General features: G+C 36.9%; 1 protein-coding gene across 1 annotated transcript in view; it reads left to right on the top strand.

Annotated features, from left to right (window-relative positions):
* The window catches only part of LOC105443100 (SCO-spondin), a gene marked incomplete at its 3' end in the record, with an annotated part of 64,613 nt that overhangs the window by 38,495 nt on the left and 3,535 nt on the right, over positions 1 to 22,583 (top strand). The window contains exons 8-21 of the mRNA XM_011675920.2: positions 1,780 to 1,906; positions 3,187 to 3,329; positions 5,613 to 5,799; positions 6,656 to 7,067; positions 8,975 to 9,114; positions 11,025 to 11,137; positions 12,170 to 12,216; positions 13,613 to 13,844; positions 14,563 to 14,612; positions 15,139 to 15,204; positions 16,287 to 16,529; positions 17,953 to 18,096; positions 19,583 to 19,743; positions 21,280 to 21,436. Coding sequence (XP_011674222.2) covers positions 1,780 to 1,906; positions 3,187 to 3,329; positions 5,613 to 5,799; positions 6,656 to 7,067; positions 8,975 to 9,114; positions 11,025 to 11,137; positions 12,170 to 12,216; positions 13,613 to 13,844; positions 14,563 to 14,612; positions 15,139 to 15,204; positions 16,287 to 16,529; positions 17,953 to 18,096; positions 19,583 to 19,743; positions 21,280 to 21,436 — 2,222 coding nt within the window. The remainder of the gene's footprint in view (positions 1 to 1,779; positions 1,907 to 3,186; positions 3,330 to 5,612; positions 5,800 to 6,655; positions 7,068 to 8,974; positions 9,115 to 11,024; positions 11,138 to 12,169; positions 12,217 to 13,612; positions 13,845 to 14,562; positions 14,613 to 15,138; positions 15,205 to 16,286; positions 16,530 to 17,952; positions 18,097 to 19,582; positions 19,744 to 21,279; positions 21,437 to 22,583) is intronic.

Below are 22,583 nucleotides of genomic sequence, written 5' to 3'. Positions count from 1 at the left end.
GGTGTCTTCACATGCAAGATTCTTTTTCCTTTTCATATTTTTCTTATAGTATACAAATCCATTCATATGACATTGATAATGATATTATGATTTATAAAGAGGATAGTTATAATTATGATAATGGGATGAAGATGGTAAAAACTGTTGCGCACCTGTTGCGCCCTGGATCCGCCACTGCATGTCATATCGAGTATTAACAAAAACAAAGGACATGTGCGAATATACCTCCACACAAGAAAAAAAATGATAAAAAAAAACATTAATAATAACATAGACAAAATAATCGATAAACTTGTACTTCAAGGAGACACAAATATGTCTCCATTGAGTGGGTGTTTCCTAGAAGTAATGCATGTCTTCAAAGACCCAGGAAGTTTCCAGTTTGTGGAATTAAATCAAATAACAATAATAATAATGATGATGATAATATTTCTATAGATCTGACATTTGGGAGACATTTTGGTGTTATTATACCTACTTATAGGAGACACCCACATGAAGGAGACATTTTCGTGTTAATAAACAAGAATTTATAACAATGTTAATAGAAATGATAATAATGATAATAGTTATTATAATTATAACGATAATAGTAATTTAATATAGACTAAGCCTATGTGCAATCCTTATAACCCTTTAGGCTTGTATGAAGACTAATAGTATGTTCAAAAATCTATAAAGCAAAACATACATTTTAATTATGTTACATTTATATATATATATACATATATGTGTGCATGCTCAGTATCACTATCATTAGGAGACATGTCTCCCAATAGTATGAGAAAGACAAAATGTCTCCCTTTTGTTGCTCAGATAGTAATGAAACGTAAAGGAGACATAAATTACGACGGTATATCTTTTACCGAAAAAGTGTGTCTTTGAGGGTAAAAAGTAATTAAGTAATTGAAAGACTCTGGTTTGAAGATCTTTTCTGCGAAATAAAAACGAAAGTTTGCATGCTTGTTTTAACTTTATGGTACCATTTTGCTACTGTCTCCAAAATATTGATTTTTATCACATGTCTTCCGTATGTGCAATCCATAGTTATATATATATATATATATATATATATATTTTTTTTTTTTTTGTGGGGGGGGGGGGGGTTGAGTAGTGCGCATGTGCGACTCGTTGGTGCTCTGCAGCATGACCTGCATGTGTAAGCGCGCACGGAAGCGAGGAGAGTCACGTGACGAAAAACCGGTATCTCATCGAACATTGCTTTCACAGTGCAAAAAGTCAGTGAAACCTTGGCGCGCGTTTACCACACTTCAGAGGTTTTTTTTTTTTTTAATTTCGATTTCGTCGCGTTTGCCACCACCGGTGAAACACCAGAGTGTGAAAACCGACGATTTTTGGTTGAAGTGTAAAAGCAGCTTATATTCCACGCTGGTGCACAAGAAGAAAAAAAATGAGTGTCACGTGAGTCTTTTCATCCAATGTGATAATAGTAAACAAATACCATAATGTAATGTCAAATAATGTTGCGCGATGTAATGTAATATAATATCATATGATATGTTTATGCATATGCACAGTGTAATTTCTTCATGTTTAGCGAATAGAGATGGAAATAGGCATACACACTAAGAAATAAGGGTACAATTCTGCCACAATAGCAGTACCCTCTGCTAAATAAGCGTATGTGGACTCAAATCTGCACCGCATTTGAACCCTTATTTCTTAAAGTGTATGATGTGCTATTTAAGCAGAATATTTTTGTTATCATAGTATTCATTATAATTACTTTTATCATTATAATTATTAACTTTGATACAGCACATGCGCTGGGGGATCCTGGGCTTGCACTCGTAATGAAGCCCTCTGTGAAGCCACGTGCTCCATTACAGGAAAATATCTCACCCTCTTCAACACATTCGATGGAACTATATTCGAGAACACAGACGTAAGATTAAAAGACTCAGCTAAACTGGCCGACAAATATGATTCCCACTAATAAAAATGAGTTTAACATCGGTCATGTCCAAGCTTAGAATTTCTTGTACAAAAACGCGTCAGAGTGGCTATCGACCCGAAGACCGCCATGCAGTCACTGCCTGCATCGCTTGACTTAAATTCAGGGTTTTCTGTTTATCCTTAGTTTAAATGCATATAGGGGCAGTGGAGTATCTTTCAAAGTGGGGTGCAACAGAAAACGATGGCACTTTATAGGGAAAGAATCACCAACAAAGGAACGATAAATTACAATATTAAGACATTGTTTGTAAAGCAGGGCTCCCACTTAGCCGAGTTGTATTAGCGAGTTGTGGCGAGCTGGCGCGATCTTATGGCAAGCAGTTTTATCATTAAAACATATGTCTTGATATCAAGAATTCAATTCTTGATATTACGAAATCGAATTCTCGATATCAAGAATAACCATTGCTTTACAACGTAAAATTATTTCTTGATATCAAGAGTTGATTTCTTGATATCAATTAATAAGAAAACGGCTTGCCATAAGATCGCGCCAGCTCGCCACAACTCGAGGTTCTAACTCGGCTAAGTGGGAGCCCTGCTTAATAATTATTTTATCACGGATGACAGTGAGCATCAGAATTTGCAGTTGTGTGTGTGATGATCTGAATATTCGTTTGCGAGCGAGCGAAGCAAACATTTGAACTTTTGCGTTTACTTTTTGTAGGATATGTCATGCTAAGTTAAAGGGGCAAATGTTCCTGTGTAAAAAGGGCACACTTCCAATATATAATAGGCTTCTCGATTTAACCAAAAGCTGAATTAGGAATATCTTTGTGAAATAAAGCCAAGATTTTTGCTCGGAGTTGGATACAATACAAAAAATACAAGAAATAATGATACTCCGTAAATAAAACGAAGAAATTACTTTACAAACGTTATTACTTGATCCCTTCTTATTTTTTTGTGACCGACGTAATTGTTCGTATCCCCTCTCCCTTCGCCCTGGCGCATTTTACGGGAATTGGATCCGCATATTCTGATGGATAATAATAACATTTTCAAAGTCAAATAAAATCATTACTGGACAAACACCTTGACAAAGGAAGAACATTTGTAAAAAAGTTTTTTCTCCTACAGAGCATCACTATTTCTTATATTTGTGTAGATATGTATATATTGTCTATTTTCATCATCATTATCACCATTTTTATAATTATTGATAACTTTATCTTAACTATTATTACGTTTACTAACGTATAATTCCAGAGCTGTGGCCATTTGCTGGTAGAACCAAAGGCTACTAATGGAACCTTCCAGCTTAGTTTTGGTCATCATTGCCCCTTCGCGTCCCCATGTCTGCCATATTTAACACTGGTCACGTCGATCGGAGGAACCAAGGTTACCCTCAGGTAATTCCACGCCTTCCGAATATTTCATCTATATCGTATGAGGGAGTTTACAGATAGCACATGGTACAAATGACCGCAAATATCCACAGATCTTTTACACATAGAGAAGTTCCACTTTGAGCATATTAGAATAATAACTGGCAAAGTCCTAGATGTGCTTCATGAATACCTTTTGTTTGCCCTCTTGAAAAGAATACTTCCACCTGCGTATCATAGAATGTACCATTGGTGCATAAATGAGTAACTTTCATGAGCGCATATCTAGTATTCACCTCTGTGGGTTTTACCTTTTTGGTAAAAATGACCTTTATCTGCCCATGCGCAGATTTTATCTGTAAACTCCCTTATTGAGAGAGAAAGTCAGTCAGGCAGAATTCCGAGAATAGGCACATAATTTGAAAACAGGGAATAAGTGAGCCAACACCCACAATGCATGGCAGTGATTTTTTTCTCAAAAAAAAAATCGATGGGGAAATACAAAAAATGCAGTTTGCCGTTGATATTGTATTTTTGAAACAATACTGATGTGGATACATTTATTTCAAATGTGTGTAATTTTGAAAGTAAATTTATGTGGCTAATCATTTAAAGATTTTAAAGATAATTTAGCCGCTGCATTATCAATAGCAGGTTGAATTGCAAGATGAACCCCTTGTCTTTTGTGCGGGTCTAGGACACTTACCGGCCCATTACCAGCGGGACAATTGCCCCCTTCCCCAAAAAAATTACCCCCAAGGACAACCACCAATCGAGGACAATGACTCCCCGGAAAATTACCCCCTAGGACAATCACCCCCCCGAAACTAACGTCCCGTGCAAGAACTGGATCTACATTGCAACTTTCCACCCAGGTGTAAATAAGTACCTGCAGGTACTACTATGGCAATTGTTGAGACAATACTAATTGCAGGGCTTTCAGGAAGATCGCTCTCTGGTTGAACACATTTTAACCACAGTTTTATTTGATCGGTCAGTCTGTCCTGCCAGTATGTCGGTCCGTTGAGTTTGATGAAGAAAACAAATCCAAAAGACTTTTTTTGAAATGGCAATAAGTTGTGGAAATTAAATCTCCCCGATTGAAGTTCCGAATAATCAAATTTGTCATGGTTTATAGACAGCGAAATTCAGTTCTGCAACAGAACAAAACAAAAAAATACTTGACATTCTTTCATTCTTTCTTTTGTTTATTGCCCGTCATTTGTAAATCGTTACAGGAATGAATCAAAATGAGTCTTTACATGGTTTTGGCAGCAAAATAACAGAGTAATAATCATCAAGTGTTTTTTTCTTCCCCAAATCAAACTTGAAAGAGAATTTTTTAAAGAATTGAAGTGAATGATTACATTTTATGTAGCGATGTCGTTATCTACGTGAAACGTCAGGGGGCTGCGGATCACGTATAGTTCGCGGTTTGAGTCCCGCCGAAGAATTGATGTCCTTTGCAAGACATAAATCTCAATTAGCCATCCTCAACCCAGGTGCAGCTAATGGTTACCGGCTATGAAGCTGTTCATTGAATATCTTCAGCGCCTTCGGACAACTGGGCTAAAGCCAGGGTAATGATAATAGTTTATAGGAACTAGAGCATTCTCAGAGGTGAATATGTGGGTGTAGTATTATCTAGTAGCGGATTTATGGGAGAGGGCACATCCGGTCAGTGCCCCTGTCATAACTCAAGTGACATACCTAAAGCCTCGGTCACAAATGCCATTACGAACGGCTACGAACGCCGTACGAACGATTTTCAGACAATGGAAATTCGGGAACACAATGGAAAAACAGGGAGATTCATACGAAATTATCGTTCGTACGAACCTTTGTGACCGTAACATTAAGCGTTCTCCACCTACACGCGAGCTATTACGCTATCAAGCAAGCGCTTACTGTGATAGACCTTCTTCTTCTGCAGATTTATTAATGAATATTTGTTTGGTAGTGTGTTATAAGTTACATTTTGTTTGAATGTCAACATCTATATTAGTATTATATTGAATAAACGTAAAAAAAGTTATATTTTGGATATGTTCTATCACTAAAATTCGATATGATTTGTATGATCTGCAGAACAAAATAAATTTAATTCAAATCGAGTATACTTATGTAGAGCTGTACCCAGTCCCTCTTTTGACGTGATGACCTGTTTTCCGCATGTCAGCGTATTTTTGAGTAGAAGTCACTCCAAAATGTGATAACTATTTTTCCTCGTGAGAGATATTTTTCATATTGTGCCCCTCTTTTATACAAAATCCCGGATCCGCCCTGCTTTTATCATACCCGCTGCAGATTTCTTGAGGACCGATCGGTGCTTAAGAACAACGATAACATGAAACTGCCACTGTTTCTCGATGGGGTTGTGGTGAGAAATATCGTGGATAATTATCTGCTCATCAACACTAACTTTGGTATCACTATCATGTGGGATTGGAAGTCAGATTTGGAGATTACAGCGGCAGACTCTCTCCGTGGTGGGGTAGGCAGTCCGCTGTTTAATTTCTTGTTAATATGCAAATACATTTGATTTGAGTACAATTTATTTGAATTTTCAAATCAATTTTATTGAATATTTTTGTTTTTTGTTTTGTGGGATTGGAAATCCGATCGAATCTCTCTCCGTATATATATTGTGCAACCTTTGCAATAACAAAACACATACATAACCATAAGAGAAGACAGTTATTGAGAGCTTTGATTTAAGATAAACTTGAGTTCTGGTAAATATAACATACAAGAACTTTAATGTTCAAGATTACATATAAATGACTTGTGCCAAACGATTTTGGTAGAATATATATAGCGGCTGAATAATGAGCATAGAAAGATAAGGAAATCAAGGTAAGTAGGCCCGACACCATGTGCTATTAAACACAGGTCCCTATGTGCAAATGAGAGTTGTGTTTTTTTATTGAAGATGATTTCCAGCAAGTTTTTGTGAGGTTGTTTTTATTTTACTGGTTCAAACAATCAATCTTCTGCAGGATAAACAATCCAAAATGAAATTTAGCCATGTTCTCTCGACAACCGATGCCCATACCAGAGCTCAAGATGAGCTTTAAGCTACGGAACCATTTACCTTCCTTTCGCGTAAAAAAAACTCTTCATAAAATGTTGTTTGATGTTGCACATGGTAAATGAAATATATAATGTTGTTTGTTTGTTTAAAAAAATTGTACTAAAAAAAAAAACAACCGTAGGAATTATCAAGTAATGACAAATTCGTGTAAAAAACAGCATTCAATCCTGAACACTTGAAAAAAAGGGCGCAACAGTTACTAAGTGATTAATGTTATACTCACTACCTTGAATGCCACTTTATAATCTATCGGCAGGTTTGGGGATTGTGCGGCTTATTCAACGGAGCAATCAACGATGATCTGACTCTGCCAACCGGTGAGATAACCGTGGACCCCTTGATATTTGGAACAAGATGGAGGTCTTTCTGCCTAACTCCATCTACCCTACCTACCTACGCCGTATCCCCTGGGTATTGCAGGATAGATCAGCTATATCATCTGCAAGTACAAGAGCGTTGTGGTCTGTTCACGACGCAGGCGTTCCACAGCTGCCACGGGGTAGTTTCGTACGAGCAGTTTCATATGGACTGCTGGACCCTCGCTTGCCCTAAATTAGCATCGGATTTAGGGACTCTTGAAAAGAGTACATGCCCCGCTTTCCTAGCCTACATCGCCGAGTGTGCCCGTCAGGGACAAGTAATCTCTTGGCCCGGATACAGCAATTGCGGTAAGTGATACCCTTAAAGTAGATATTCATTGATTTAAAAAAACTAATCTTATTTTCATTATTACAAAGTTGAAACTTTGATTCGACAAGGTTATCAAAATTCAATGCTTGGAAACATTCGAAGTAGTGATTATTATAAATTACAAAACGCTATTTCGGTGCCTGTTTTTTCATCTTCTCTTGAGTTCTTTCTCTTACTTCACTACCATCAGGCTAAATGTATAATCTAATGCCTCACTCTAAACCCCGCGCATGGTTTTATTTTGACGACAAATGCAGCGATACAAAAATAAAGGAATCTGTCGCATGTAAACAAAATAAGACGCCATTGTATATTCAACTGCACACACCGCGGTTTGTTCGGCGTTTCAAGAGGGAACAAATGCCGTCCTAAATATCATTCCGGGTTTTTTCAATTCGAATGTCTGGTTTCTCTGATTGCTAATAAATCCCTATCCTGTGTATTTACAAACAAAAAAATTTAGTTATCAGAATCGGCTTCATATCCCCTTTTGAATGGTTCGAAATGCCATCACATTTATAAATACTAAACTCATTATAATTTGAAAAATAATAGCTTTGCAATTGTGTTCATTCTTTATGGGCTGTCGTCTGCTTGGGCATTATTGGTCCATTATGTCCCGGAGGTGGTCGTCTTAGAGGGTGGTTGCCCTAGGGGGTAGTTGTCCTCAAGGGTAGTCGACTGGGGTGGTTATCCGGGGGTGGATATCCAGGGGGTAGGGGGTAGTTGTCTGGGGGTAGTTGTCCCGTGGGGTAGTCGTCCTAGAGGGTGGTTGCCCTAGGGGGTAGTTTTCCTCAGGGGTAGTTGACTGGGGTGGTTATCCGGGGGTGGATGTCCAGGGGGTAGGTGTCCGGATACGAAGCTGTGACATCATAATATTTTTTTTTAATTTTTTTTTTTTAGAATTTCTCAATTTTTTCTTCGTTTTCCGAAAGAGCATCAGAAAATAATGTCCAAATGTCGAAAACCAATTGAATATGTTAAGTATTGGCTGAGATATGACCATCTGAATAAATAGATTTCCCAAAGGTTGTTATTTATTAACACATTACATCAGTGTTATTTTGCTCTGGCTCGTAATGTGTTAATAAATAACACTGAGTTCCTTTGGGAAATCTATTTATTTAGATGGTCATATCTCAGCCAATACTAGGGGATAGATGACATTCTAGATATTATGATACAGAAATCTGAAGCGTATTAGACCTTACGTCATTATATATTCTTACGTCATTATATATTAAGCAAAATGAACTTATAACCAGCGCGGTTTTACTGCCACTGTGAACATGACAGACAATGAAAGCGGACAAAATATACAGTTCCTCAGGTATACAAAGGGACATCCCTTCACTGCTATTATGTAAAAATGTGTAGAACAGGTGTCACATGCATATCACCTGTTCTACACGTTTTTACATAATAGCAGTGAAGGGATGTTCCTTTGTCTACCTGAGGAACTGTATATTTTGTCCGCTTTCATTGTCTGTCATGTTCATAGTGTGCGTAATATCTGACGGAGGCAAACTGAACATACTAAACGCATTGATTTAAGATCCACGATTCCTATAATCAACTCGTGTTCAATATCAAAATAATACTTAAATATGCGCAATTGCACATGTTAAATGTTATATAGATTTAAAAAAAAAAAGTATTTCTGTTCAATAATCGTGTCTTCTATATCGTTGGTATCCCTAAGGCCAAGAGCTCGTGGCCCTTCCTCCAAAATATAACTCATTCACGGCTACATAATTTACTGCTTATGATACATACACTTAGAAGAATAAATACAAAATGCAAGATATAATTAATAACAACATTTCGTATTTAGTGCTCAACTTTGTGGTAGGGAAATCTAAAATTATTTTTATATTTTCAAAAGAAATTGAGGATTGCCCGGCTGGTCGAGTTTACTTGGACTGTCCGCATCGAATCCAGCTTCTCTGTAGTGAAGTTCGTATGGCTCAAGCAGGAGCAAAGGACAAAACTTGCTACGCAGGATGCTTCTGCCCCAATGGCACGGTAAGGCGTAGACTACACTATGAATATGACGGACAAAGAAAGAGGACAATTTATATACAGTACCTCAGGAAGACAAAGGAACATCCCTTCCCTGCTATTATGTAAAAATGTGTAAAACAGGTGTCACACGCATATTCACCTGTTCTACACATTTTTACATAATAGCAGTGAAGGGATGTTTTCTTTTGTCTACCACAGCAATTGTTGAGGATAGAATGAGGAACTGTATATTTTGTCCTCTTTCTTTGTTCGTCATGTTCATAGTGCTAGCTAAAGGTATACGAAACAATGGCAATTTTTACTCTGACAATGGTCATAAAAATAACACTGATTATTATGTATTGGTAATAGTTTGTTGACTATTGCGGCTTTTTTTGCAGTCGAGCCATCGTGCTAAGGCGCTCAATATGTCGAGTGGGTTAATCGCTTGATTGGAAAAGCTAGGGTTGTTGGTTCGTTTCCCCGGCTAGTCACTAATGTATTTTTTCTAAATTGCACCCCCTCAACCCAATTCACGTGTTAAATGGGTACCCGGTATGATACGAACATTATTTTCGTTAAAAAAGGCGACTAGAATGTGTACTATATAATGTGCAGACAAGTTATTGAATCCGGTGACTGGGTATACAGGAACCGCTTTGATCAGTTAGTGATACAGCGTTTTATAAGAAACGTGCATCATTGTTAATCAAACTTCTCGAACCGATATGGGGGCACTCATCAGAGATGAAAAGAGGCACTTATACGAAGAGAAAAATGGTATTCATAACGGAGAAAATAGGGCACCTGTCAAAGTATTATGGGCATTTATGTGAATTAAGAAGTGCACATTTCCTACATAAAAAGGGGTACTTTTGGGATACATGGACAAGTTGGGGTGAGTGGCACTGTGTCCCCCTTATGCCCCTTCCTGGGGGGGGGGGGGCGCCGCATCTGAACACATAAAATAAACAAAATCAGGCAAACATTCCCTCTATAATACATACGATAACATGGTAAAGTAAGAGGCAGCTACAAATCCTCCAATATCCTTGGCTTCAAAATAATTCTCAAAATGACATCTGCCCCATCTTCTGCCCCATCTTCAATTACCCACCTTACCCCATAATTCTGGTTTCAGTAAATGTTGTTTTGTTGTCTTTTTTCACTCGTAGAGATTTATTCAGGAATAAGGATCGAAGGGCAGAGAAAGGGGTAAATGTGCATTAAGATGCATTCAGATATCACTTGATTAAAATATACCGTGTAGTAATGTCATAACACATCAATCCACCCCTCCCCGGATATTTCAAAATTCTACCTACGAGTTCATGTCTCTATTTTCTTTAGGATAAATAATATTAGTTTCTCATCCCCCTCCTCCTTCTTTTTTTGGACACTTCTTGTGTCCTTGTATCAATATAATTTTATTGTTTTTGTTTGTTCTTAAAATAAATGAATAACAATTTGAGGTGATGCAGACAACGAGGTAAATAAAACTCATCAATTTATTGCAATTTCCCTTCTTTTCTTCCTTTGCATTTCCAAATGAAATTTGTGTGCACAGACAACTTATCCTTTCAGGTAGTACAGTTGAAATCAATTACTTCTGTATAGATAGATGTAACTCCTTTCCTCTTCTTATTCTCGTTATCCTCTTCCCCTTCTCCCCACTCCTCGTTGGTACCAACTCCCCATGTTATGTGCATGATCGGAGTAGATTATCTTGATGTTCCCGCAATGCATGATTTTTCTTTTTTAATGGGGGTAGTTCAAGATAAACCATTTTGTTCTGTTCTTTGCAAAACATACGGTCAATCATGAACTCATTATATCATTCAATGACTGTAGTTTATGTTTTTTCTTCTTCAAAGAAGCTTTGTAGTTGTGGTATTAAGTTAAAAACTAAAGGCACACCGTGTATTTTGCAGGTCTTTGATGACTATTCGGAAAGGTGCGTGGAGAGTGACATGTGCCCTTGTATCAATACAAACGGGAAAATACAGCAAGTCGGTGATGAGTGGAACACGGAGTGTGAACATTGGTAAGGACGTTATCTTTGGCAAGACATTGATCTGCATTTGCCACTCTCTACCCACGCGATGCAAATTCCCCGAATGCCACAAAGCCTTGTTAGGGCCACTCGGGTAATACTGGGGTAAAATAGTAGAGCGCTTAGAAACTTCAGAATAAAGCGTTATATAAATACTAGTATAATTTATCTGACTGCTATTAAAGCATAATTATGTGCGCTTGTAGTAAGCAACAAGGGGATCGACGGCTTTAAGTCCTCTCCTCGTGACTTCGTAATGAGGAATAATATGGTAACAAAGGGCATTGGCGAATCTACTTGGTTTCGAACTAGGCGCTCCCAGTCCCGAGAACACTGCTCTATTACTGAGCAATCTCGCCTGCTTCAAATAAAGCTTGGAGCAATACATCCCGTCACGGTTAAGGCCGCCATTTTAATTTTCGCGTAAACATTGCGTCATCAATGTTTTCAGATGCGCATGTATTGTTGCGTCACTGCCTGCGCTGTGCGCTCACATCATATTTATATGGGCGCCATTTTGAATTACGAGTAAACAATTTGTTTACTCGTAAATTAAAATGGCGCCCATGTCTTTGTGCAAAATGCATATTTCGGATTCTGTCGGCCGATTTCTCCAGATACCGGAGCATATATATCTTTTGCAGGTGCAGATAGTCGACAAATGTCGATGTGTAAAATTCCTTTAAACAATTTACTAACGTCTATAACTTTATTTGTGCTCACCTGTAGTGAATTCGAGGGTATCGTTTTGTGTAACTAAACAACCTAAACACTATTTTCATATTTAATATGATGATATTGTTCGGCATCACTGGCATAGCATAGCCAGAATTGTTGAACAGTGAGGAGAGGGTGGGGTAACATACAAAATTCACAGTCCCTTCAAACACTTGAGGTAAGGACAGGTTTAGGGAAAGGGACCCCTAAGTTCAATGTAAGACCCTTTTTAGGGGATAAACAGAACCTCAGAGAGGCAATGGACTTCCTTATCATGTTATTCCAATTTGATATCTTCCATTACAGCATCTGTATGGCTGGACATTATACTTGCGAGGAAGTCGAATGCAAAGGTTAGTTACATTACAATATGAGGGGCGGATGCGGGCAGGGCCAAGTGCCTCCCTCAAAGAGTGGAGCGGGTTAACAAAAAAGGTTAAATAAAAGAAGAAGCGTGGGCTGATGATTTAATTTTCTGCTTATCAGATCATTTTTTTAGTCAAATCAGCACGCCAACACGCTGAAAACCTTTTCTATTTTGTTCCTTTTAGTTGTCACAGAATTGTCCGACTTGAGTCCCCTCCCTCGTCACACTGTCAGAGAGCCCTGATCCCGCCACTGAAATACTCTCTAAAAGATGACACATCGACGAGAATGTAATCCCCTGGAGCTGAATATGATGATTACCAAAATGATAGTCTTGATTTACCATGTTTCTTCTGAGAGTCAATAAAGTAGAACTTTAAGTAGAAGGTGAAGCCGATACAAGCCCCCTCCTAACATCTAGAACCCGTGAAAATCAAGGCAAAGTCCCAAGAGTAAAGTTGGTCTTAGGAAGCGAGGGCAGTCGCAGAACAAACTACCCCTTCCATGGTTCAGCCCTCCATGTTTATTTTTTGTCATATTTTGTATCAAATTTATGTTTTTAAGTTTTCCATTATTGCCTATAAATTTTGTTACAAACTTCAGTCATTTTACAGAGGAAAATCCACACTTTGGCCTCCACAAATCAATCGACCAATTAAGAGGATGTTTAGCTTCAGAGATATTACTTTCGTTTTCCATCCAAGTAGATTAATCTGAAAAAAAAACGATACCTACCCAAATACCAAATTAATTAATTCTCTCTTTACTTCGTATGTTCTCCTTGAATATAATGCACGTTTCTTAAACTTGGTACTACCTTTACGTGCCTCCTTTTACTGAATATTAACCGAACTGTATAATACTACTCTTTTGATACTGGAGCCTTACCGTATATAACCTTTTCCTTTTTATTTAGGCTCCTTACATTTTACATTGCTTCTATTTTGCCCGGTGTATATATACATCCTTCGAAACACTTTGCTTATTTACCGTACATTATAGTTAATTAAATTAAATACCTGTATTTTTGGGGTAGTCTTTATTTTCTATGCATTTGAATCATTGATTTATTTAATGTAAACTTGGTATTAAGAAACTATAAACTTTTAATTGACTACAGGACATACAAAAAGGCCCCAAACCATTTCAACCAAATGTAATTTTCGAGAATAAAATTGATACTTTCTTTAAGTAAAAGAGACGATGCATTTTCTTTTTCATGGGTTCAATAATGGATATTCTTGTATCAGTGATTTTTAACGCATCTTTTCTTGTACACATATCTCAAAGAGTAAACCAAAATATTTGTTTTTATTGTTGTTGATGACTTACCCCTTCTTTCGTTGATGCATTCGTATTCAATATCTGACCCTGGTTTCACAGTGTGTGAGCACGGCCAACAGTATAGCACCTGCGCCTGCGCCAAGACCTGCACCAATCTGTACTCCGTGTTGTGCTCGGAAGGAGAGGATTGTCTAGGTGGATGTGCCTGCCCTGAAGGCTCGGTGCTCGATGAATGGAACGGACAGTGCGTAGCAGCGGCCGATTGTCCGTGTCTGTACGGCAACGAGACCTACGCTGTCTACTCAATAAGGCCAACACCAGATAAACTATGGTTGGTTTCCAGTGCATCTGTAGTTTCATCGATTATAATGATGTTGATGATGATGATGATAATAACGATAATCACAATAATAATAATGGTATTAATAATAATGGCATTAATGATGAAAATTATACTAGGCCTACAGCGAATAACAATGTTAATGATAATAACAATAGTAATGGTATTAATGATAATGGCAATAATAATGACAACTACTACACCGAAAATAATAATACATGATGATGATTTGAATAATGATGATGAAATATTCATAATAGTGCTACTACTACTCATAGTAATAATAATATGATGATAACAATAACGATGATGATAGTTATGACGATGATTATGATGAAATAAATGTAATAATAATAATAATAATAATAATAATAATAATAATAATAATAATAATAATGATAATAATAATATCCTGTTTTGCACGGGAAATGATAACCATGGGCAGTTTTAAAAGAGCCTCACAAATTAAAATGAAATAATTTGTAATAACAAGAATCCGGTAGCCTGATATGCATTTCAGTGTTTCAATGTATCAATAATTGTAAAAGTCATCTTTTGAAGATTTGCCTTCAGGAAAATATAAATCTTTGTGAAAAAGCCTTGACACCAGCATAATTACGGTGATTGGTTCTAAAAAAAGACATTGCATTTCCTGTGCTTTCTTGTAACCATTCTTTCTCGGGATTTTTTCTTGCATTTTTAATTTCAGTCTTTGTAAACCAGGAGCGTTTTGGGAGTGTGCGTCGCGTGATACTGAAGGTAAATCCTCATTGTATATACAACCCGTACTGTAAGACTCGTGTGTATAGACGTAAATAGCTCCATGGTTCAATTTACCCGATTTTCTGACGTTTTAAAGTAAAATTTCGAATGAAAGTAGTTATATTTTAACCTCTTGTATAAATTAATGACCAATGGTAACAGACTGTTAGAATTATATTGGCGAAGCAAAACATGATTAAGCATGAAATATAAGAAGAAATGACTATATTTGTGTTTGTTTTATCTTTTGGTATTTTATTTTACTGTTTACTCGGCGTTTTCTAATTAAAGCACATGAACATTTATAATTAACCGTCATGAAGTGAACAACGACACATTAAATATTGGAAGTAGATCAACGTACTTTTCATATCAAATAAGTGAAAAGATATCTCGAATAGGAAAATATGTAAAATTTTCACCAGTGAAATAGAGTTCAATACATAGTGAAACAATTTCCATTTGAGCTTTATGGATGCATACAATAATTAAAATAAAATAAGAATTTCTCTCCCCTGTTTAGGTTCTTGTTGGGCCTTTGGTCTCTCTTCGTTCAATACGTATGACGATAAGACTTTCAGCCACAACGGTAGGACGCACTCACTTGCCATCTCTTATCGCTATTTTGTATTAAAGAAAAGGTTGAGTTCAGGGAAGAGGTGAAAAATAATTTGTGAGCGTTACTCATTCTTATTATGCAAGTGTGGAAGAACATCAGATAAGACATGTTCCCTGAAAAGCATGGCTCTTCAATTGCCTTCATATTCCAAATATGCATGTAACATCGTGAAAATCGGGGGGGGGGGGGGCGGCTTTTTACGCCACGTGTTCGTGTAGTCCCATATACATCTTTCTGTGTACAGTGTTTGTAACTTTACCAAGTCTTGGCCAAATTTCTTATCATTTTGATGATTCCAGAACCTTGCAATACACACAAATTCTTATATGCAAGATGATCAACCTTTTCTGGTCGGTTCCACACCGTTTCTTTCACAATGCAATCGCATGACCAGAACTCAACTTCATCTTTAAAGAAGAAAAAACGCCAACTATAAAAAATAGTTTATTATTAGTTATCATGCATAATTAGACTTCACTTGATGGTGTACTCACAAAGATTCATACATATCTCAAACTCGGCGAAATGAGTTGAAAAAAATAGTCCTGGGATATCATACCATGCGGGATTACTCGGAAGATAGACGATGATGTATTGGAGAGCCTTCGTATTCCAGGAGAAACCCTCCATTTTGATTAACCTTTTTCCCAACGGCAATGACGGATAGTTTGAAGTCTTTGGTTGGTAACCAAATAACGTAAGGCCTGTGAATATACAGTCAGTCCGTTTTTTAACAACTCGTGTCGTATACGCATGTACCCCAACGATGTCAATTGTTTCAAACAATAAATGAATTAATGAATGAAAGCATGAATAAATTAAAGAATTAATGAATTACTAAATAGTTGAACAAATAAATAAATGAATAAGTGAATGGATAATATATATATATATATATAAATAAATAAACGAACAAATATATAAAGAATGAAATAAGTTGTAAACAGTTTGATGAATAAATAAATAAATCAATACACAAATAAATAATTAAATAAATAGATAACTGAATGAAAAAAACAAGATCACAACTTTGCACATTTTTTTTTAAACAGGGCGATGTTCTTACGTCATGTCTACTGATGGATGCAATGACAATTCTAATGAGACTTTTCGAGTTGAGATCGAGAGCTTGGACTGCGGAGAAGATGCTTGGGCCTGTACCAAAGCCATTCACATCACATTCCCAAACGTTACTGTGGTTCTCATTCGGGGATCAGATCCCATACTAACACCCAATACTTCGGACATTTGCACCAAGGAAGTAGGTGGTATTTACACCATGGTCCGGTATGAAGGCACGTATTCGAACGACATAAAAAACTACGTTTGGTCCAAAGTTCCACAAAACTTTCAGCTATTGAATTAGGCATTACAATATTGATCCCTTCCATTGAACAATCCATTGGATAATCCTTCAAACTAAAATACACAGAATGAGATTTATATATCTTACATCACGAATTTATCGGTAGGCGCGATGAATGCACGAATCCGTATTCAAGACCCTCCTTATCATCAATACTGATCTGTCAGTTCATGACAGGTTCAGTGGCCCAATCAGAATTCTACATCAAGTGTCTCTCCAAGTACCTCGGTCTTGAGCCATCCGTTTCAGCATTTCATATCTTGTTATTCTTCTTCTTCTTCTATTGAGTACAGTCCTTTTTGTAGAGTATAGTCGTACTTGTTGCTCCGCATGCTGCGATTAAATCATCTAAAGACCCTATCCGATGAAAATACAACTTGATATAAATGGAAAAATTAATGATTGTAGAATAGAAATAAAAAGGAATACAAAGTATTTACCCTATCGTTATTGCACAAAAGCAAATTGAAACCTCATTTTCCGCACCCCTCCAAATTACGGGTCAACAGGGGTCAAATTTGCCGAAGTTACAGTGACGACATAACATGTGGACCCTATCCGTTCGTCTATATAGCTGAGGTGATTAGCAGTGCTTATTTAATGCAAAATCATTGTGAATATGCGTACTCCACATAATATGATGTCATCAAGTCGATAGCAAGGTTTTTAGGTCTACAACTCCCGATTTTTTGAAAGCTTTAGATTTTGAGTTTTAAGAGAGCTGATACTCCTCTGACAGACACTAAAATGGCATATAATTGATATTATTGTAATATATGGCTTATAAGCTTACCGTTGATATATAATTCATCCATTTCATTTTTCAGATCGGATATGGACTTTAAACATGAGATTTTTCTGAGTCACAAGCGTTTCCTGCTGAATTTGTGCAGGTTGTGTTCTACTCAGAAAAGTGATTTTCAAAAAAATAGAATGATAAGGAAAACTATTTTTGACCCCTTATTAAGAAGGTTAAGGTATCGTGGAAAAGTGATTCCTGCACTTGACTCTCGATCCAAGGGTAGTGGTTCCAATCCCAGTCAGGCACTGATATAGTTGCCTCCTTCGATCCACCAAGGTTCAAAGAAATAGGTACCTAGTACTTGCTAGGATTATAATAAATGTAGGGCCCTCGTGAAAAACAGCATTGACGCTGATGAGGCTTCCTTGGGTAAAAAACATTATTATTATTATTATTATTATTATTATTATTATTATTATTATTATTATTATTATTATTATTATTATTATTATCATAATCATGAAGATTGTTATTATTATAGTTCTCATTATCATCATCATCATCATCATCACCATGACTAATTACTCATTTAGATTTCACTTCCCAACAGGTTTAGCGATCATGTGGGATGGGGCAAACATGGTAACTATTACGGTTGAGGAACGTTTCAAAGAAAAAGTCTGTGGTTTATGTGGCAACTTTGACGGCCGGTCCGACGACGACTTTCTCAAACAGCAAGGAGATACTACACGAGGTGACGTATGCCACTTTTAACTCTTTGCTTGTTTTTTTTGCCTCCCTGCACGGTAGCCTGTTTGACTCAAATGCAATTTTACACAAAACAATTGGCGCCGATTGACCGATGGATTGATTTGTGCCACAAAATCGCTTTGCAGAATTACCCATTTCTGGTCTTGATTAACTCTTCGATTGTTTTCTTCGCTTTTTTGTACTATCGCCCGTTTGACACAAGTGCACGTTTGCACATATTAATCGGCTTTAATTGACTAAAGAATTGTCTTGTGCAACTCAACGGCTTTCCGAAATTACCCATTTCTGGTCCTCATTAGTTCCTGGCAACAGCTGACCAATCTTGAAGCCTTTAATTAATTGTATCTATCCTATAATGAAAACAATGTTGCACAGGGATAATGGCCCGAATTCACAAGGGAGGTTTGTCGACAAACCTTGGTTTTCGTGCGTCATATGACGCGTTTAGACGCGTTTCGACGCGTTTTTACAAACCAAAAACGCGTAAAAACGCGTCATATGACGTACGAAAACCAAGGTTTGTCTACAAACCTCCTTTGTGAATGCGGGCCATTATGTTTATGGCATATAAAGAGTTTAAACTTGATGTACACGAGGCTTTTGATTTTTAAAACACTCCCGCAAGTTACGCCAAGTAACACAATAAGCAATGAACAAGAGGCGTCTACAGATAATAACCGCTGTATCCGGGTTGTCATATGAAATGTTCTGTATTAACTCGTTTGATTGTGTAGATCGTTGCCATTTTGTGTCGCGGTTATACAGTGCGTCCCAGAAAAAAAAAACGAAAACGAGAAATATCGATGTTTGATCATAACTTAATCACAATTATATTAAATAAATGACACATATCGTCGCTGTTTTCACGAAGTGACGGTAGTGAAAAAAAATTGCATTCACTTTGCGTTACGATTTTCCTCACTACCGTCACTTCGTGAAAACAAGGACGATATTTGAAAAGCTTAGATCCTCCTCTTTCATTTTATTTCACTCACATGATGCATATTTCACACATGAGTGATTAAAAACAATTTGAAGAAACGGTACCACAAAGTCATTTGGCGAAATGCATTTTCTGATACCTCACTCACGATCAATTAGCCAGGAATAACAACGCTCTGTTTGTTTAAAGTAATGCTAGCATTTCCATAATTTGATTAACAGAATTAGTTTTCACTGGCTGCCTGTCATAGCAACAGACAGTAAACTCCGTTTCGTTGAAGATCCTTCATGCTTGAAGTATTTCGTTTTCTTTGTGCGTGAAATACGCATTATAAGAGTTGCATCAAATGAAAGAGGAGGATCTAAGCTTAAAAAATATATGTCATCTATCAATTATAATTGTGATTAAGTTATGATAAAACATCGATAATTCTCGGTTCGATTTTTTTTCTGGGACGCACTGTATATATAAACTAAGCATTATCACTGTGGTGATTTTGTGTGTGTGTTTTCACTTGAAATTTCAGATATAAATGAGTTTGTGGACAGCTGGGCCACTCGATCCTGCCTTCCTGCCAGAGCCACGAATCTCGAATGTCTCAATGAAATAGAGCAAGCTCGACGTCCATGGGCGGAGAGTAAATGTGATGTAATCAATTCGGAGATTTTCTCCGAATGCCATGCATATGTAAGTGACTGTTAGGTTCTTCTAAATCAATGCTTTCGAGATTTCTTTTGTCGGAGATACAGGGTTATGGCCGGGTTGCATTAAAAAATAAATTAAGTTAAGCGTTACATAGGAAGAGAATAGGGTTTGCGCCAGGGTTTGAATAACGGATTCGGCATAAGTAGCACAATTATGACCGCGAGGGCAATGTCGTCGACGGAGCAAATTTCATAGAACAAAGTGATAGTTTTCCCAAAGGAACGTAGCTTCTTTATAGGTGAACGAGAAATTTACTGAAAACTTATTATTATGATAAATGTCGGTATCCTCTATCCTGATGCTCTCATTGAATTGAGAAGAAAACAATTATTCTTATTTGTTTCGATACTTTTTTCCTTCGATATCGCTTTTATTATAATCATGGACGGATCTGAGATAACAAAACAAAATAGAAAAGGCGGTTGAGTACAATTTCGAAAGATTTCACAATTTAGGGGAACTTTTTCAAATAATTACTTAGGGTATAGTAATTAGACTTCAAAGGTGGGAGGCAGGTTCTGCTATTTAATCCACAACTGTTTATATTATAATGTAAATGGCTTTTAGCTTCTTTCCTTCTTTCATTTTTGTCTTGAATGAATAAAAATAGACTGAACTATATTGGATTATACAGATTTTAAGTTCTGCGTCGGAGATATTTCACGAAACAACGAAAAAAAAATGCCTTGAGACAAGCATTGATTAAAGATATTCCAACTTGAAGGGAAACAAAACCTTCATACTAAATTATTTTTATTGTAAAGTTTAAGATATTTGAATAAAATCAGTGAAAATTTGAAAAAAATCGGGCAAGGAATAAGGAAGTTAAAGCTTTTTGAAATGATTAGTCACTAGAGGGCGATATTCAATTTCATACGTCATTTGTGGACAACTCTCCATGCCTTTTGTACTTCAAATTTCATGTTTTTTCTTCCTGCTTTTGATTGAGATAATCTGCTCCCCTGAAGGCAAGGTATAGAATGCAAAATGATATTCTACTTCACATGTTATGAAGTCGGATCAAGAACACAAATAAATACGAAGAGAACGAAATAATTGTGAAATTCCTTGCCCGATTTTGTACAAATTTTCACTGATTTTATTCACTTCTTAAACTTTACAATAAACGTAACTAAGTATGAAGGTTTTGGTTCCCTTTCAAGCGTATAACTTTAACAATGTTAATAATCTGAAAAGCTGTGTTCATTGTCTAATAATATTGCAAGAATATATTACGCAATCTGAACATAGTGGCCCGAATTCACAAAGGCGGTTTGTCGACAAACCGAGGTTTATGTACGTCATATGACGCGTTTTGACACGTTTTTTACAAACCTGAATTAGGGCCAGTGCGTTCAAGTGCAGTAGAATCTAGGGATTCTGTTCAATAAAACAAATTACGCATGTTTTCATCCCTTCATTACCGGAATACAACCTTAAACTCAACTGCGGATAGATCGTATAAAGAACTAATTTGCATGCATCGTTTGTATAATCTATTTTTATTTTACTCGGCAGGTCAGCCCAAAGCCATATTTTGACCACTGCGTCGATGACAGCGTCAAGTGTTATCGCGGCGACGGTTTAGATTGCCTGTGTGATGCGATATCAGTCTACTCTCAAAAGTGTATTGAGAAAGGAGTCTGCGCAGATTGGCGCGCTGATCACATGTGTCGTGAGTAAAGTCAACCTATTCCACGTAGACCTGGACTTACATTTAAAGAACAGGTTGAGTCTTTTCTTAGAAAGGTGATGAATATTTTTTTCAGCATTTTAAGTTCGTTTTTAGGTTAGTGTGGAAGAGTGTCATAGTACAAAGGCCTCTGAAAAGGAAGGCTTTTCAAATGCCGTCAAAGTCGAAATATAACTAGTAACGGCTAAAGATGGTGGACCTCCCTTCATGCCAATTTTTCGTTCAGTTTCATATACACATTTCTGTGAGCATGTGACGTTTAGCAAATCATATTATCAACTCCAAAACCTGACAGTATACACCAATACTTATTTGCTACATGAGCACTCACTTCCACAGTTTATTTCATAATGCAATCGCATGACTAAAGCTCAACTCTGTCTTCAAGACACATACAAATATTAGGCCTTGCTGATCAAGTTTATCAAAATGGTCCAAAAAATATTGGGATTACGTTCCATGACTCATCAGAAATGTCGGCCTATTCGTCAGTGAGGGTTTCGATGTCTTTCATTGGCGTAGGAGAGGGAATGGCATACATATTTTACTTACCCAATGCTTTATGATGTAAATGAATATACATAATCTACCACCATGCCCACTATAAAACTGAAATTCTAATGTACACACAAGCAAAAAGAAACAATGCATTGATCACGCACTAGAACGTTTGACTTGAATGGAAAATCTCAAATTGTCTCGACCCCCCCCCCCCCTCCAAAAAAAAAAATGAAAAATGAAAAATAAAAATGAATCGGTCGCTCGCTGCGGGTGCTCGTGAATTAATTGTATGTGTCTGAAAGTAAACCAGCCATGATCGACTATGATAAAAATTCATTAGATACTATTATGATGTATTAGGATGAATTCATATTGTTCTTGATCAGCATCATAGTAATAGTTAATCGATGTCATAGGGCCATCGGTATGTATATACTTTCTAGACGGATCATGGGGTTTGATCACATTGTCACAGCTGATACAAATGCTACGCTCGTCGTTCAAATACCTTACTCAGACCTGTAATCGCAGACTGAAGTTAGCTGTCAGTTTTCCGATCGCCACAATTATATATGCACTATGGGTCATAAAGGTGGAATAATTTATTTTAATCCCCAATTCAAGGAAT

The sequence above is a fragment of the Strongylocentrotus purpuratus genome, unplaced genomic scaffold (assembly GCF_000002235.5).
Source record: "Strongylocentrotus purpuratus isolate Spur 01 unplaced genomic scaffold, Spur_5.0 spur5_scaffold_19, whole genome shotgun sequence".
NCBI lineage: Eukaryota > Metazoa > Echinodermata > Echinoidea > Camarodonta > Strongylocentrotidae > Strongylocentrotus > Strongylocentrotus purpuratus.
This window is presented reverse-complemented; position numbering and strand designations above follow the sequence as displayed.